Source organism: Ornithorhynchus anatinus, chromosome X1 (assembly GCF_004115215.2).
Source record: "Ornithorhynchus anatinus isolate Pmale09 chromosome X1, mOrnAna1.pri.v4, whole genome shotgun sequence".
Classification (NCBI taxonomy): domain Eukaryota; kingdom Metazoa; phylum Chordata; class Mammalia; order Monotremata; family Ornithorhynchidae; genus Ornithorhynchus; species Ornithorhynchus anatinus.
The window spans coordinates 71532388-71550677 of record NC_041749.1 but is presented as its reverse complement, the minus strand read 5'-3'; the positions used below and the strand labels follow the sequence as shown (position 1 = coordinate 71550677).

At 40.2% G+C, this 18290-nt stretch overlaps 1 protein-coding gene across 5 annotated transcripts in view; it reads right to left on the bottom strand.

The window, feature by feature from the left end:
- Nucleotides 1-18290, bottom strand: part of TASOR (transcription activation suppressor) — a 61922-nt gene that overhangs the window by 28696 nt on the left and 14936 nt on the right. For all 5 annotated transcript variants that reach the window (XM_029050542.2, XM_029050544.2, XM_029050543.2 and 2 more), the window contains exons 3-14: nt 17046-17191; nt 16083-16175; nt 13888-13960; nt 12448-12539; nt 11738-11899; nt 11439-11566; nt 10018-10049; nt 9011-9116; nt 4601-4704; nt 4409-4512; nt 3120-3192; nt 2961-3032 (exon numbers count right to left, since the gene is read on the bottom strand). In XM_029050542.2, the coding sequence (XP_028906375.1) occupies nt 2961-3032; nt 3120-3192; nt 4409-4512; nt 4601-4704; nt 9011-9116; nt 10018-10049; nt 11439-11566; nt 11738-11899; nt 12448-12539; nt 13888-13960; nt 16083-16175; nt 17046-17191 (1185 nt within the window). The remainder of the gene's footprint in view (nt 1-2960; nt 3033-3119; nt 3193-4408; nt 4513-4600; nt 4705-9010; nt 9117-10017; nt 10050-11438; nt 11567-11737; nt 11900-12447; nt 12540-13887; nt 13961-16082; nt 16176-17045; nt 17192-18290) is intronic.

Here is an 18290-nt window from a genome sequence, read left to right as displayed (position 1 = left end):
CTGTCTCTCCCCATTCCAGTCCTTACTTCACTCTACTGCCCAGACTTTTTTTTCCTGAAAAAAGGTCAGTTCACTCCTCAAAAACTTCTGGTGGTTGTCCATCCACCTCCATGTGAAACAGAAATTCCTTACCATTGACTTTAAATCACTCATCGGCTTGTGCCCTCCCACCTCACCTCACCGTCTCTTACAACTTGGCCCGCACACTTTACTCTTCTAATACCAGCTTACACTCTGTTCCTCAATCTTCTCTCTCTCACCATCAACCCCTTGCCCACGTCCTTCCTCTGGCTTAAAACTCTCACCTCTCCTCAAAGAGGCCTTCCCTGATTAAGCCCACTTTTCCCCAACCACCTCTTCTTTCTGAGGCATCCTTGCTATCAATCGTATTTACTGAGTTCTTACTGTGTGCAGAGCATTGTATTTACACTTGGATTTGTACCATTTATTCACCCACCCTCAACCCCACAACACATAAACATATCCAAAATTTATTTTAATATCTGTCTTCCCCAAGGACTGTAAGCTCCTTGTGGGCAGGGAAAGTGTCTGTCAACTCTATTGTATTTTACTCTCCCAAGAGCTTGGTACAGTGCTCTGCACACAGTAAGTGCTCAATAATACCACTGATTGAAAACAGAATTATGACACGACAGAGTGCCCACCAATCCCAAGATTAGGATTAGTGCTAAAAATTCAAATAAATGGGACTGATCTCAGTGGGTACAGCCAATTACAGTAGCTAATACGAGCATATACTAGAAGGAACTAGGCAGAAGCTAGAGCAGATGATAAAGACTTGCTTGATGCTCCCAGCCTTGAAGCCAGAGCGCTTTTCTTTTGTCACTTGCTCTGCTGCAGGCAGGCCTCCATATATCTGTGTGTATTGCAGGGAAAGCAAAAATAAGGCAGGGGTAGGATACTTCAGGTGAATCCTGAAACTGTAGGGGTTCAGTTTCTTCTTTTAAATTGAAAAAAACTCTTGAACAATCAGGGTATAAAAGCAAACTCTGAGGACTGAATCAATCAGGTGTGAAGCTGAACAACAGGATTCAAACCACAAATTCTACTATCAGTCAAAAACGGGGCTGAGAAAACTCCAGTTGACCTGGAACAGAGAGGAATCCTGAAAGGTGTCAAACCCAAAAAAAAAATAACAGGCAGAGCAGAAATCCAGGACCCAGGCCTACTTCTGTCACTTCATTTGCCCTCACCTGCTACACAATTTTGGTCTCCCTTCTGCTCAATCATCGACTCCTGGGTTCACCGGCCTCCACTTGGTGTCTGTAATCTCCCTCAAGTCCCCAGGGCCCCTACCTGCTTGTCACACAGCAAGGCCAATAAAAAGAAAACCTCTAAACATAAATGCATTCATAAGCCACCACTGCTCTTGTCTCCACAGCCTACCACTCTGGGTTTTTCTATTCCTTGGCCATACAATTATAGACGCAATCTTCCATTCCCTTCTCAAAGATTTGGGATAAAAGATAAAGCTCACTCTCAGTCTCAAAGGGAACCCAGAGACACAGCCCCACCCACCATCCGCTGCTAACCACCTAGTTATATTACCTTCTAATGGCATTCCTCATACTTACAATACAATTTATTCATGAAAACTTTTTAAATTGAAATATTACAACTCAGAACCAATTTTCTTAGAGGAATAATTGTATGAAAAGGGGATTAGCTCCTGAACCTAGCTCAGATATCCTGTATAGAATTGCATTCTCTATCAGTTATAGATCAATAATATAATTGCATTTAGCATATTTCTATTCAGTCAGTGGGATTCCACAACAGAAGGGCTAACTTTTACTCCACTGGAAGTAAAATGGATGGGTCAACTTGTCTCTAGAGATCAGATAGCCTTTCCTCTCCACCACCCATTCGAGTTCCATCTCTCCACCCCACCCTCTTTAATTATTTTTCCCCCTTCTCCTCCCACTGTGGCTTAGAAAATAGTTTATTTCCCCATAACTCCCATGCACTATTCCATCTCCTCCCATTTCCCACCACCTAAACCAAGTACCAGAGGTACACAGAGAATGTCACTGATGTGTTGTAAAGCTGGAATGGGGTGTAATTTAAAAACTCCACATAAGCCCTTTGTTATAACCTGAAGTATGGTCATTCAAAAGACTAACCATATTCCTCAATATTTGACAAACCGCAAGCTTCTAGGCAGAACAGTATAGACCAAACCCATTGTTAGGCTAAATACCTTAGCAGTCCTTACAATTCTCCTCCCCCTACCTTCTTTGGCAAAAGATGGCTTGCAGCTCCTATCTATGACCTGCCTCCTTGAGGTCTTATTACGTTTTCCACTGCAAGAAAGTTTATGGTTGACATTCTGAGTAAGTTATAAATAACGTGGACCTCCTGAGCAACAATTCTTGTTTAACTTAGCTGCCAGATAAGTGAATGATTATTCAAACTGCTACTCAAATTATGTTTGTGAAATGTGTCCTGTGTAAAAGCTTCTTTGTTGATACACACTCATAAGATTTAGGTAAATCCCTAAAAGAAAAGTCATCACCCAGATTCTTCCTTTTGGCCAAAGGTAGAAAAATTGGTTTTCTGAAAAGCATCTGCCGGTCTGTTCAACGGAGAGGAAACCTAACAGCAGATAAAGACAACTCCACTGTCTCAACACTCACCCATACCACCAACCTCACCGCATATGCAGACAGCTGGGAACCAGGCCCATTGATGGCAGTTGGGATGGAATCTTGGTCAGGTTTTGACAGTTTAAACCACCTTGACCAACCCCCTGACCTCAGCTTATACTGCCTGCCAAACACGAGATATATGAGTGAAGGCAGAGAAAAAGGGACAAGGAACTGCAGCCAGAAGAATTACCTGAGATAGTAGAGGGATGATAAATATGAATTCTAAAACAGGAGAAATCAATGAGGTTGTTGGTTTTTTTTTTAATATAGTCAATAAAAAAATCCACTTACGATTCACTACACCTCTAGGCTCTTGAAAGAGAAACAATGCATGTAAGATGTGAGACTTGGTGTTCGGTTGCTCTAAAAAAAACAAAACAGAAGTCATGATTGGGAATCCTGTATATTTTCAATGAACTGCTTTAAAAAAAAAAAAAAAAAAAAACTTACCATATGGAGAAGACATCTGACAAGGAGAGAGAAGGAAAAGATAGCCTCTGTCTCCTAGAGGTCTAACAAGAACCTACATGTTCAGGATAAAAAAAAAATACATGTGTGTGTGTATATATGTAAACAGACAGATGTCCTATTATTCATTGTGTCCCAGAACATTAGAAGGAACCCCTTGCACCTTGCAAGACCAGTCTAAACTAATTTATTAACCAGATCGTTTAGGCCAAATGAATACCTTGCTCATACACATGCACGTGCAAAAAAGTCCAACATTGAAAATACAGTGGGGATTTCTGTAGCCTAAATTATCTGGATGATATGCTAATAGAAACTTACTACAAAAGCCCCAGATTCAGGTAAAGAAAACAGTAGAACTCTGAAAAGGTCAATCAATGGTATTTATTGAGCCCTTACTGTGTGCAGAGCACTGTACTAAGCACTTGGGAGAGTACAATAAAATAGAGTGGGCAGGAACATTCCCTGACCACAAGGAACTTACTACACTCTAGAGGGGGAGACAGACTTTGCATTATGGATATGTACTACGTGCTGTGGGGCTGAGGTAGGGTGAATTTCAAGTACTTAAAGGGTACAGTTCCAAGTGCAGAGGTGACAGAAGGGAGAGGAGGTAGGGGGCTTAGTTGGGGAAGGCCTCTTGGAGGAGATGTGATTTTAACAAGACTTTGAAGGTAAGGAGAGAAGTGGTCTGTCAGCTATGAAGGGGGAGGGAGTTCCAGGCCAGAAGGAGAAAGTGGGCAAGGGCTCAGCAGCAAGACAGATGAAATTGAGGCACAGTGAGTAGGCTAGCATTAGAGGAGTGAAGTATAGGATCTGGGTTCTAGCTGGAAATCAGCAAAGATAGGAGGGGATGAGCTGACTGAGTGCTTTAAAACTGAGGGTAGATACAATCCCTGTCCATAAGGAACTAACTGTGTACAGGATGATTCTAATTATCATACACAAAGCTCCTCCATCACTCCAATAAACACATAATCCAATTGGTTTTTAATACACCTTTAAGAATTCTGGAGAAGTGAGCATACTCCTTCTGCAAGCAGACAATCTAGGAGCAGAGAAATATGCCTGCTTCAAATATAGAGGATTACTGGTCAGGCAGTTGTGGATTCTACTCCACTCTCTTATAGGAACTTCAACCAACAGTTGCTCAAATGTTGGAGGAAGAAAACACCTTGTGGATACTGCACAAGTCTCCAGTTGTTTTTCTCCATTGTCCATTACTCTGCACAATTTTAAAGAAGAAGAAATTTAATATTTTTTCTACTCACTAATTTTTCTTTCTCTAGTTTTTGAATTAAATTCTCCAAGTTACTTCCAGTTCTTGTCTTTTCCACAACTTCATAAAGACTGCAATACATTCCACTCTTCAATACTGGTTTAAAGAAAAGAAAAAACCTATTGGTTCTTTAATTCTCGAGCAAATGGGTGTAGAGAATATTTGGTAAAATATTTCACCTTACCTTCCTTTGCACCTAGGTATGTTTCTTTATAAAACAGAGCTGACGGAATTTTCTGTTTCAGGTGTTCAATACTCATAATAGTGTCAACGTTTAGCTTCTCAGGACTAAAAAAGAAATTTTCAAGTAGTAACAGGTTTCTCTCATTGTAATACTTATAAAATAAGCAATTAAATAAGACCGCAAAATTGATCAATATCTACACTATTTCTCAGTTCCACCCCTTCCTCTCCACCCTGGTCCAAACTCTCATCATCTCAACTAGACTCCTGCATTAACCTCCTCACTGGCTTCCCTGCCTCCAACCTGTCTCCTCTTCAGTCTACAACCACACCCTGCTGGTAGGAGCATTTCCCTAAAATGTCATTCAGGCCAAGTCTCTCTCCACCCCTTGAAATCCTCAAGAGCTACCATGTCCAAGTTTTTTCACTAACAACCTCCTTCTAACATATCTGCTCTCTTCATTTGCTTCACCCCAGATCATGCTTCTGGCTCCTCCCAAAATAACTGCCTCACTGTGCCCTATACTTAACTACCACTTGCCTAGAATTCCTCCCCCATGCCAAATCCATTTGAATCTTGATCCAAATCAACTACATTCCTCCAGAAACCCACTTATAGGTCATACCATCCCAAATGCCACCTTTTACACTAAGGTACATGTCAATTTATGTTCTCAATTTATTCATTAACTTGTTTTCCCTTGCTAGTACAAGATGCATCTATGTCTTCCCTCCTGCTCTGCTATTTGTAGGTCATTTACGTTTACTTGTTTCACCTTCAAATTGTCAGTTACCTAAGAGCAAGGATCATATCTTACCTCTACTGTATTTGCTCACGCTCTTAGTACAGTGTTCTGGACATAGTAGGTGTTTGAAATTGTGACAGATCACACATGTAAATAACTTGAAATTTGGGGCTTCGCTAATGCTATTCTGCTCTAAAGACATTTGGTAAGAAAAAACATTCATTCGTTCATTAGTATTTATTGAGCGCTTACTATGTGCAGAGCACTGTACTAAACGCTTGGAATGCACAAATCGGTAACAGATAGAGATAGTCCCTGCCTTTGACGGGCTTACAGACTTTCTGAAAAGGCAATACATATACCATCTGAGCCAGGAATTATTTAGCCTGGCATCAAGAACTTATGAAAAACACAGGAACAGTTTTATGGGAGACTTTGTCAATGTCTCTCAACAAGTTGTTATGACATGGAAGGGACTATTCTAGCCTTATAATACACTAGAGGACAATAATTCATAATCAACACAAAATGTATTAGAACTACATGAATTAACCCCCTTTCAATAAAAATCAGGCAAGCCCACATGATATGTAAAATAGAAACAAAACCAAAAATGAAAGGTGATAAGGAATCAAAATTGCTAAGTTTCACACCCTGTATCCTTTAGAACCAAGTTCAAAAGACCCCAGAAATTTTATTTTAATAAGCTCTTTTCAAAAAAAAAAAAACCAGTTCAAAATTTTGACTCTAGAAAGGGAATGAGTTCTCTCACCCACCCAAACAGAGAAATAGAGTAAAACCCAGTGGAGGAGGGGAGGGACAGAGATAGAGCAGTACAACTGCTCTTCTTCTGATGCTGTGTGTAGAAAGACAGCACTATTTGTAGGTGTGACATAGGGATATGGCAGCTGCTTTGCACTGGCAGTATGATTCTGCTACCAGCACAAAGCTGGCAGTTCAAGCCCTTGGGCTCTATTTCTGATGCTCTATTTAAGGTACTAAGAAATGGCACAAGACTGAGATGCTTTGGCCCCCAAGGCACCAAGAGGTACTTCAGCTACCCTGGGAAAGCAGTAGGTGCCCCAGGTCCAGGGTGCTACCTAATGTTTTGTAGAGTCTATGGAGGCTGGCATCTCCCAAAGATCTGGAAATAGAGAAATGGGCTTGTGCTGGGCCGGATCCCCTGAGCATGTCGGCAAGCCTCCAATCTATCCAGAGCCTTGGCCACTCCAGCTCAGAAAATACTCTGGGTTTTTAGCTGACTTAAGGATACACTGTTATGGAGCACATGGGACACTCTCTGGGCTGGCAATTCATCTATTGAGCAAGCACCTGAATAAAAATGATGGTACACAGTAAGTGCAATAAATCTTTGATTTACTAAATGCTTGCTCTGTGCCAAGTACTGTCCTAAGCACTGGAGTAGATAAAAGAAATCAATTATAGAGGGCTCAGCAAGGTGTACTTTGCAACCAGAGAAACACAATAAACATAATGGAACCTAAAATACATATTTTCTTACAAAATGAAGCCTCCCTAAATATACTAATCTCACCCCCCAAATCAATAATGAAGAATACTTACAAAGCAAATAATTTTAGGAGAAAAGGGGTCTTTTGAAAATATTTTAATCACATTTCTACTTAAAGCAAGTGTCTACTGAACAAGTGTCAATCTACTTGAGAGAGAGTCCCAATTCTGCATCAACCACAACAATCTTGATTTCCCCCTGCCTACCTGCTTTTAGACTCTAGGGTCAAAGAGTCAGTACACATTATGGAAGCAGAATTTGGAGAGCCAAAGGCCTAGCCATGGTACTGAAAGGCACCTCTCCTTTTCAGCTGCTGGTGTCCAATGTGCAGAGCCCTCTTTGTTAATGTGAAAACAAGCTGTTAATTGCACCATAAAATGAGCATTTTTTTTTCCAAAATGCCCAGAAGTTTGCCTCTTGTATTCAGTAACTCACTCAAATTCCAAAGTGCCAGCTTGTCATTTCAAGCATGGGCTCACTTGGGAGCGGGTAATCCCAGGAGGTAGGGCATGGGAAAAAATAAAGATGGTGGACATGTAGAAGGCTAGACACACATATAAATGCACACAGGAGAGATAGGAACTAAGGCCAGAGAGACAGTCTAGGCCAGGAACCAGCTTGCCATAGGCCCACATCATACTGAAAGGGACAGGGTGGACATACCAAAGAACTGGGGGATGATAATGGCATTTGTTAAGCGCTATGTACAAAGCACTGTTCTAAGTGCTGGGGAGGATACAAGGAGCCAAGCTAGGAGTCCATGAGCCCCATGTGGGACAGGGACTGTGTCCAACCTAATTCACTTGACTCTACCCCAGCACTTAGAATAGTATTTGACATACAGTAAATGCGTTACAAATACCATTTAAAAAAAAGTATGGACTGGCAAAGGGAGAGACAGGATGCAGGAAGGTCAGCAAGGAGGGATATGATAGCCCCATCATTCCCCTGGCATCCATGCTCTCATTCAAATTTAAGGTATAAATCAATTTGGTGACTTACTGAACAATGGGGGTGAATGAGAGATGATCAAATCTCTCGCTATTTTAAAAAACACACAAAACTAGGCATGCAAATTCCACTATTTTTATAGTTTATAAAGCAAATGATAAAAATGTCAAGAATTAGTTAGGAACTGAGTAGGGAACTGCAGTAGCCATCAGTTATTACCAATGGCAGTACAAGGCAGACTTGAATCTATTGTGGGGGACCCACATCCTTCATTTTCTATTCCTAGGGAAGAGTACACAAGACCCCATTTTAACTCTAACTGAAGGTCAGAAACATGAGTCAAGAATCACCTCTGCCCCCTGGAGCCTCAATCCTTGCACTGCAGAGAGTTATTTTTGGCTTCTTTCCAGATCAAAGAACAGACTGCAAATGGAAAAGAAATGCTTGGGTCCTGTCCAAGGTCTGAAAATAGGCCCTTCCAGAACAGAAAACAGGCTACAAGAGGATTAAACTCACTGCTCCCATTTCTGACCCCAAGGTAGGTGTCAAGCAGGGCTTCCTGGATCCCCTCCCTGGATCCCCTCCCAGGATCAAAAAATGGGCCATAGGCATCAGGTTCCATCTGTAATAGCTTTTGGAGTCTGTGTAACAGAGAGGCTAAAAAAAGCCTTCTCCTGCAGAGAGAGGGGCCTGCTACAAGGGAGAAAGTAGATTCCTGGGTCACATGTACGATCTAGGGGTAGGAGTCCACAGGATCCCATACAACAGATTTTAGGGATGAAACCATTAGCTGTGTACCCACAGCTTTTTGGACCCTCTACCTCATCCCTCACTGTAAAATGGGCCAAGCTGAAAGCTGAAGCTGTAACAGGGCTCCAGATCACAGCTCTATCCCATCCCCAAGGGAAACAAACATGTTGGACCCTAGACCAGGAACAGGTTTCCTGCCTGGAGGGAGGCGGGGTTGGGGGGGGAGGGGAAGGGAAGGGAGAGGAGGGGGGAGAGAGAGAGAGAGAGCCGACTTCCCTGACCACAGAATTAAGCCTCATTAATTCCCCCAATACTACTCTTCAGATCTTCCATACTCAAAATAAAGTTAATATCCTTACTCTTCCTAGATTTTGAAAAGAGCAAAAACTCCCTATTCAGAACCACTTTCTAGCAATTTGCAATTAATACTTACAGCTTGAAGGGTAGGAAAGGGCGGGTTGCTGACTTCAAGGAAGCATAGCACAAAAGTTTCCCTTTATTTAAAAGCTGTCCTCTCCACAAGGTGTAATTAGGTTTATCTATGCAAGAAAGAATGCAATAGCAATCAAATCTGATTTATTCTTGAACCCTGACCAGAAAAGAAAGGTACTGATGACATAAAGGAAAGGGGCCACCTCACAACAAGCCCTAAATGGAGAAATGAAAAACCCCACACTTCCTATTTACAATTTAGTAGGGACATTTTGGTAAAATTCATAGCATGAATCCAAATTTCTAATCAAAATTCTAATGAAACAAAAATTAATGCACAAATTGCCCTAAAGCACTTTACCCAAGTGTGAGCTGTATTACAGATGTAACAATAACTGCATGGAAAAAAAAAATCTATAGTAACTTAGAATTCCAAAAAATGTTGTTAAAATCTTTCTGGGTTTACAAACCTAAGTGAGACTGATCAATAGCATGGTCAGCTTTATGCAACCATGATACCGATTAAACTCAAGTCCCTTCTGACATGATCATTCATTTCAACTCAATTCATTTGATCTGTGGGTTAGTTTATGGCTCAATAAACATAAACAGCTGCTTTTAGTTTGTGATATATTAACCACAGAACCTGAAATTACATCATTACAAGTGAGAAATTTCTGCAGATATGGCCAAATATTTCTTCAGCACAAATAGGATTTTTCATGAATTATTTTTAGGGGACAGTATGCACATAGACTATACCAATGACATGCCTATTAATCAGATCATGAAATACCTGCACAATTTTGGGGATATTTTAATTTCTGGCTGAGGGTGGGGTGGATGTTTTGCTCCATGCATTGAAAAGTAGACAGCTTCAGCACCTGACACATTTAATACTATGGAAAACAACCATACGATGAAATAGAACTTTCTTCTAATTCTTACACCATGCAGACTATTAAATTATTCTGTATACTACCAAAAATCAAATTTAATAAGCCTTACCTACACTTCTATCTGAATTAAAGCCAACTGATCTGAAAAAAAATATAAAATGGTATTATGTTCAACATATTTTATTTTTGAGTCAACTGAGCAATAACCTGTCAGTGGTATTTTCCGAGCATTTAGAGGGTGCAGAGCACTATACTAAGCACTTGGGAGAGTACAATACAAGAGCATTAGTAGTCATGATCCCTGCCTACAAGGAGCTTACAGTTTAGAGGGGGAGACAGACATTGAAATTAGTCAGATAGAAGTAATGGCAAAGTGTGTACATAAGGATGTGTACGTAAGTGCTGAGGGTGGGGAGAATATCAAGAGTTTAGGGGGATATAGATCCAGGTGCCTGGACAAGATAGAAGGGAGAGGGAGTACAGGAAATGAGGGTTTATTTAGGGAAAGCCTCTTGGAGATATGATTTTAGGATGACCTTGAAGGTAGGAAAAGTGATGGTCTGTCAGATATGAATGGGAACACAGTTCCAGGCCAGAGACAGGATCTGGGCAAGGAGTCAGCAAGACAGATGAGATCAAAGTAGAGTGAGTAAGTTGGCGTTAGAGGAACAAAGGGTTTGGGCCAGGCTTTAGCAGGAGATCAGCAAGGCAAAGTAGGGGAAGAGCTGACGGAGTGCCTTAAAGCCAATGGTGAGGATTTTGTTTGATGCGGCACTGGATGGAGGTTTTTAAAGGAATGGAAAGACATGGGCTGAACTTTTTTTTTTTAAAAAAAGGAAATGTTCATGATGTATTCAATGATACATCAGCAAAGTATGAATTGGCATGAGGACAGAAAGGAGGCAGGGAGGTCAGTGAGGAAGCTGATGCAGTAGTCAAGGCAAGATGTAAGTTGGAGAAGAAAGGATGGATTCTAGAGATGTTGTGACGGTAGAACCAACAGGATCTGATGAAAGATTGAATGTGTGGGTTGAATGTCAAAGAGGAATAGACAATAGCACCAAAGTTAGGGGCTTGTGAGACCGGGATATGGTGGTGTCTACAGAGATGGAAAAATCCAGGAAGGACAGGGTTTGAGTGGGAAAATGAAGAGTTCTGTTTTGGACATACTAAATTTGAGGTGTCGGCAAGACATCTAGGCAGAGATGTCCTGAAGACAGGAGGAAATGCAAGACTGCAGAGGAGAGAGAGATCAGGGCTGAAGAGGTAGACTTGGGAAATCATCCTCGGAGAGATAGCCGTTGAAGTGAATCATGAAATAGGCTGTTTCATCTTAGAGTAGCTCAATCTAAATTGTTACATCTAAATACTACAAAAAATCATGAAGAGAAGGGAATTGCCAATTTGCTTTATAAGCAAAATTTTAGAGTTCATTTTAGCTGTAACATTAAATTGAGACAATGGACACCATAAAAACAATTGGTAAAAAACCTTTCTGTGAAAACAGTATAACAATTTCTTTCATCTTACCTTGATGCGGGCAAAAACTTTGGACCTTGTACAATATCATCCTTATAAGCAAATGATACAACAGCATATGGACAAACGTGCCTTGGTCTGCGTCTGAGCTCATCAAAACCATACTCATAAAAATAATACTAAAAAATAAGTAGAGGCCAAATTAATTATCAAGACAAATTCACCAACTTTTTCCTGCCACGATATTTTATTCAAGGCTAAAGAACTAACACATTCACAAATTTTAATAACTTGAAGAACTTTGAGAAATTTCACAGTTTATCTAAAACATTAAAACTGAATTCACTTACTTGAGTAAGTTCAAATGCTCTGTAAGCCAATAGTGAAGTAATTCTATTAGCACTCTTTGACACATGACATTCATGCTTCGGTGTTGGATCCAAAGCACTTTTAGTCACTGTTGAATCCAGATTTTTTACACCCTTGTGATCATATACACTTTTCATTTTTCCCTAAAATAAAGAAATCAAAAATTTTGTAGTTAGATCATATGCTGCAGTTTTATTCCACTAGTAGTGCTAAAGATCAATCCTCTCTACAGATCACCTCTCAGAAAAGAACCCAAGCATTTTTGGGGAAAAAAAACAACACTTAGGAACAAAGAAGCATTGTGTAGAAATAAAAGTTGGAACAAAATACTGTACTGCTAGGCTAAGGTCCAAAAGGAGTGAGGCACCAAACAAAAAAATTTGAATTGCCTAGCTATAATAAAATCCAGTTAATATCTTAGTCACTGAACTATGCTAGCACCACCACACCCTCTCTTTCATTGTTTTGCAGTGGAATGGAGCACAGCAACTGTTAATAAACCTCATTAGGTCTGTGTTTAATAAATTACACTTTCATTGGCTGAAGTTAATGTATTTTATAAAATGTGAATATCAAACAGTAGAGATGGGAAATTTTTCATTTTCTGTAGCATTTAGATAACCTTCTGGCACTTAAGTGAACTGCAAACCCAGGCCAATTTTTACCCTCAGTAAATGACATTCAGTGTTACCTTTATTATTTTAAAAACAACAACATCACCCGTTGCTCCAGGTTCCAAAGGATTAGCTTGTAATAAGTCAGCATACTTGGAAAGGTAAATACCTAGTGGAGGAAATAGAAGTCTTAGTGATAGTTTTAAAATTTAAATCCAGTACACTGGGGCAAAATTCAGTACACAGGGATTGTGTCCGATCTGATTGTCTTATTTCTACCCCATTGCTTAGCATAGTGCTAGGTACACCATAAGCATTTAATACCACAGCAGCTACTTAATAAGGCAAAGAGAAAATAAATCTCCAAATATTGTTCCTGAATCTTAGAGGCAGTGATTTCTTGGAAGACTACAAAAATTGAGAACACTCCCCTCTGAAAACCCAGTTTTATATATATATATATATATATATATATATATATATAACACACACACACATATATACACACACACACATATAAATTGCAAGTATCGCATTTATTCTACAATGTACCACAGCAAAGAAGCAAGGAGCAGTCCATGCAGCACAGGATCTTCATAAAACCAGAGGTCCCAGGACATGGCATCCCCCCACCTCTAGACTATAAGCTCATTGTGGAGAGGAGACATGTCTACCAACTCTGTTATACTGTACTCCCCCAAGCATGATAAATGCTTAATAAATACCACTGATTGATGGCAGGGTGAGGCCTGTGTCCTGGCCATCCCCCACACTCTTCAGCAACCAGCCAAGAAACAGATTGTCCCCATTTCCCTCTGCAGCCACAGGAAAAGAAAATGAGGTGCAGCTATGCAGTCTTTTTAATCTCTTCTGAATTTCAGTGTACAGTTACCACTTTGAAGTGCTGTGCAGGAAGTTTTCCATGAAAAGGCTATTATCTGATACCTGAAGCACTTCAATTATGAGTGAGTACGCTTTACTGGGAATTGAGTTGGATTTTTTTCTGTGTGCATTTTCTTTCCCAATTTTAGATTATGAGCTGAACAAGGGCAGGGAGGGACTGTGCCTATTATTAATCCTCACAGTTTTTTCCTCAGCAACTAGAAACTGGTAATTTGCATCTCACAGTGTGCTTATTTGTGCTAATGAAGAAAATGACTCAGACTCATTCTTGACAGGAATTCTGGGGTCCTCCCTATCTGAGACTGAGCACAAAGCTTTTTGACATGTACATTCCATCTTTCCCCTCACCACCCTGATTATGCCCATTCCTCTTCTTTCTAATTTAATCAGACCACCAGATAATTAAAGGTGGCAATAGCTGCAGTTACTTTCTCTTACTAATCGAAGATTAAATTGGTATCGAAGAAAATGGATAGGTACTATACTCCTTTTGCAGGTGCATTGTAAGACAGTCCCAAACTTAATTGCAAGAACATGAACAATAATACATACTGAAAATGATAATTTAAAAAAAATCAGTCAAATGTAAGCAGTAAGAAAATAAAAATAGTTACCCATGGATGGGTTGCCAAGAATTGCTACTTTGGATTGTCCCACCTGTAAGCCTTTTTCGCATATACTTTGCACCTAAATTAAACAAAACAATATCTTAAATTGAGAACAACAATATCCACGATGGAAAGTAAATGGATCATTTGTATACCTATAAATGCAAAGTAAAGTCCAGAACGACATTCCTTGAAAACTTCTTGGTTAATACATTGATAGAATTTCAGTGTGAATATAAATTCACATAACTAACCCACTGCTATTAAACACATGTAGTGCTTTCTAATAATTTAGGCAATTAAGCTTATATGGCTTCCATACGGCTTTTAAATGCAGAAGGCATTCACCCATTTGCAAGTTGAGGGACCCTGTTTTTTGCCAATGCTGAGCTACAGCATACAGTTTGGATTCCTACCCACTCACCTGCAGAATATACCCTTTAGGGGAAAAACTGGAAGCAGCAAAATGTTTACAAGAGGAAGGAAAAAACCAAGAAGTGTTTCCCACAAAAGATGGTGATGTTGCTGAAGCTGCTTCTTCCAAGATGAAGTTTCTCTTGAGAAAAGTTCCAAAAATGCGGTGGCCTTGCCAAAATGCTCTCTTTATATGCACCTTTGCTGTAGTGCCTCTCGTAGACAGAACACCACGATTAGGGCATGTTCTGACAACTCAAGGTTATTTGGGCTCAGCATGCTGCATTACCAAACAAAGTGCTTGTGTGCATGCATGAGGCAACAGGATGAGTGAGCCCAACAGCACGAGTTATCCTTCACGCGGGGCTTTGCAGGAACACAACCTCCACGTTATCAGAGACCTGGGAGTACTGAATTATAAATGCTTGGAATACAGTAATTATCTTTACTTAGACTATTTTTTTCCTAAATCCTTGAGACTTGGGACAGACTTTTCCTCATGCTTCTGTAGCATGCTTTTCACTGTTGAGAGGGTATCAGGAATAAGGATGAGACAGAGAGATAAAAATTTGTTGCAGTGGTGCCTGAGGCTGCACAGTCAATGGGTTTCAACACCGCTGGTAGCCTGTACCATCTGCTGAAGTTCCACGCAGTGCTGTGCCATCAAAGTAAAGCCAAGTGAGGGGGACCAGAACAGCAGCACCGAATTCAAGGGTCATGGCATAAGACAAAGCAACTGGACAAACCCAAGAATAGCCAGCCAGGCATGACCCTGAGCCAGCGATAAGGGTCACAGAGCCCCAGAGGCCTGGAGTTTTCACTTCTCCAGCTCTAGGGCTCCTTTTTGTTTTCAAGATGACTGCAAGAGCCAAAGAAAGGGCCCATCACCGTCTTATTTCATGAAAGACAGATCGTCACCCTCTTCACCTTCAAAACCTTATTAAAAGCACATCTCCAAAAGGCCTTCCCCAACTATGCCCTCATTTCCCCTACTCCCTCTCTGTCTGCATCACCTACGTACATGGAACTGTACCCTTTAAGTACTTGATATTCACCCCACCCTCAGCACCTATATATTATAAATTATTTATTTCTATTGATGTCTGAATCCCCCTTGTTATGGGAAGAGAACGAGTCTACAAACTCTTGTACTGTACTCTACCAAGCACTTAGGACAGTGCTCTGCACACAGTAAGCGCTCAATAAATACCACTGATCGATCGATTAACCTAAAACAAAAACTGGTGTGAAGAGCTTAGTGTATCATCTCTAGCATCCACACCATGGGTTAGTAACTTCAGAGAAACATCAAATCTCAAAGATTATAATTTCTTCGAACTTTGGCCCAAGGAAAGTTGTGAACTTAGAAAAACTGATTATCCCTGTAAACTTCTTCATTTAGCGATGCGAAATAAGTGTAATTAATGGATATAATTCTCCGAGCTTTATAAAGGTCTATTAAGTCTAAGACAATTCAAAATTGCACCCAAGAAGCACCGTGGCCTAGTGGAAAGAGCATCTGGGTTCTAATCCTGGCTCTTCCACTTGTCTGTTGTGTGACCTTAGGCAAGTCAGTTAACTTCTCTGGGCCTCAGTTACCTCATTTGTAAAGTGGGGATTAAGACTGTGAGCCCCATGTGGGACTGGGACCGTGTGCAACCTGATTGGCTTGTATCTTCCCCAGTGCCTGGTACAGTGCCTGGCACACAGTAAGCATTTAATGCAATTTTTAAAAAATACTAAATACAATGCATAGAGTCTAAATTTTATTAAGTAGGTGTTCTCACCTGAGGCCGATCAACCATCAGAAACGCATAGGATTCTACAAGTTCTTTTTCTAGACGCCCATCAAATTTCAGCTCTCTCCGTTTTTCTGTGAACTATTATAAAATAAAGTCTTTAATAGCTTCAAAGTTAGTCTTGCCTTCACGTTAAAGGAGGACCTTAATTTATAGTAACTTCTTTACTGTCTCTATAAATGTGAAATTTAAGAGATTTTCATCATTTTCAACTCGATGATTCTCTAATATATTTTCCATATTCACATGCGATAATAAAAGCTACAAGGGGGTCATGTGTGTATCACTTACTGCCACAGTGGAATACAACTGGACAGATTAGAGCTATGTGCAGACCTATAATTTTAATCTTCCAGGTTCAAAGGGCCAGTTGACATAGCATATATTTTTAAACAGCCTGGAAAATAACAGGTAAATATCAATTTTCTTATTTCAAGCAGTGTGGCCTGGTGGATAGAGCCTAGAACTGGGACTCAGAAGGACGTGAGTCCTAAACCTGGCTCCACCATTTGCCTGCTGTGTGACCTTGGGCAAGTCATTTAGCTTCTCTGTGCCTCAGTTTCCTTAACTGAAGGCAATGTGGCACAGGAACTGTGTCCAACTTAATTTGCTTGTATCCATCCCAGTGCTTAGTACAGTGCCTGGCACATAGTAAGCATTTAATAAATTACATTATTATTACCATTACTATTCATGAGGCAAAGATGTCAGGGGCCCTGGGCTCACAAATGTCTATTAGCTAGGTAAATTTAATACTGTGTTTGGAACATATTAAGTGCTTAACAAAAACCGTAATTATTCCTCTAGACTATAAGCTCACTGTGGGCAGGAAATGTGTCTACCAACTCTATTATACTGTACTCTTTTAAATGCTCAGTACAGTGCTCTGCAGACAGTCAGCGCTCTAATACGATTAATTGATTGAATTTTAAGCAGCAATTAAAAACTCACCTCCTTTTCCAAAAGCTCATTATGAATCAAGCTTGCTCGTTTATAGTTAAAGTTAGCCACTGAACCTGGCTCAAGGTAAGAGGAGTGCAGAATTTTTAGAACATCGTCGAACTCTCGAGAACCTGCAGTAAGAGGTTGAAACAGTGCTGGAAAAAAAAATTATCAGGAGTTTGAAAAATATTCATTTTAACAATTGCTTTATGCTTGGGTGGGTGTTTATTTCTACTCATCTGATGCCCCACCCCTCAAACTTATTTCATGGTTAAGGGAATTCAGGAGACACTGGGTTATTTAGTTCTTTGGGGTTTTTCGGGTTTTTGAGTTTTAAAATCGGGGTTTTAAATTAGGGGAGGGGATTGTTTTTGCTTTTAAAGAAAAAAACCTGGAGGGATCTAAGGAAGAAAGATTAAATAGAATAGCTATTGTGAATCTGGAAGCCAAATACCCAAAATTCCAGCCATCACTACCTACAAAATCTCTTCCCATGAATCAAGGATTAAGGAAAATGAGGTCCTCTTGCCCCCTGTGAATGGAGGAAGTGTGCTAAAGGCAAATTTACATGAACAGTTCCTAGATTCCTGCCACCTGAATTGACATATTACACTGGCATCAGAAATACTTTGGGTTGTGCACCCAGCCACAATACTGAGGACACTTAACTTGACAGTGATTCCTCTAAATGTTGGACCAGTCACAGAGGCAAGCGTTAGAATCTTAGGTTATGATCAAGCAAGATCCTGATATTTTTTAAAAAGCCCACTAGGTTTGGACCAACGTGAGCTCCAAAACTTCTGGCCAGTGCCAGGCTTTACTGTCCCAAGCATTTTGTGGATGCAATCCATCAATGGTATTGATTGAGCACTTACTATGGTCAGAGCACTGTACTAAGCACTTGGGAGAGTACAGTACAAAAGAATTAGCAGAAATGTTCCCTGCCCATAACGAGCTTACAGTGTTGAGGGGGAGATCGACATTAATATGAAAAAGCAATTTATGTATAATTTGAAGATATGTAAATAAATACTGTGGGGTTGGGGTGAGGTGAATAACAAAATGTCCAAAGGTCACTGATCCAAGTACACATATGATGCAGAAAGGAGATGTAATACTGCATTTGACTTGTGACTTTAATCACAGACATGCAATCGACTCAGCAGCTATTCTGAACAGCCAAACTCATTATTAGCACGCACTTCATTATACCATAAACTTTTAAGGAAATAACCATGGCATTGTGGAAGATCA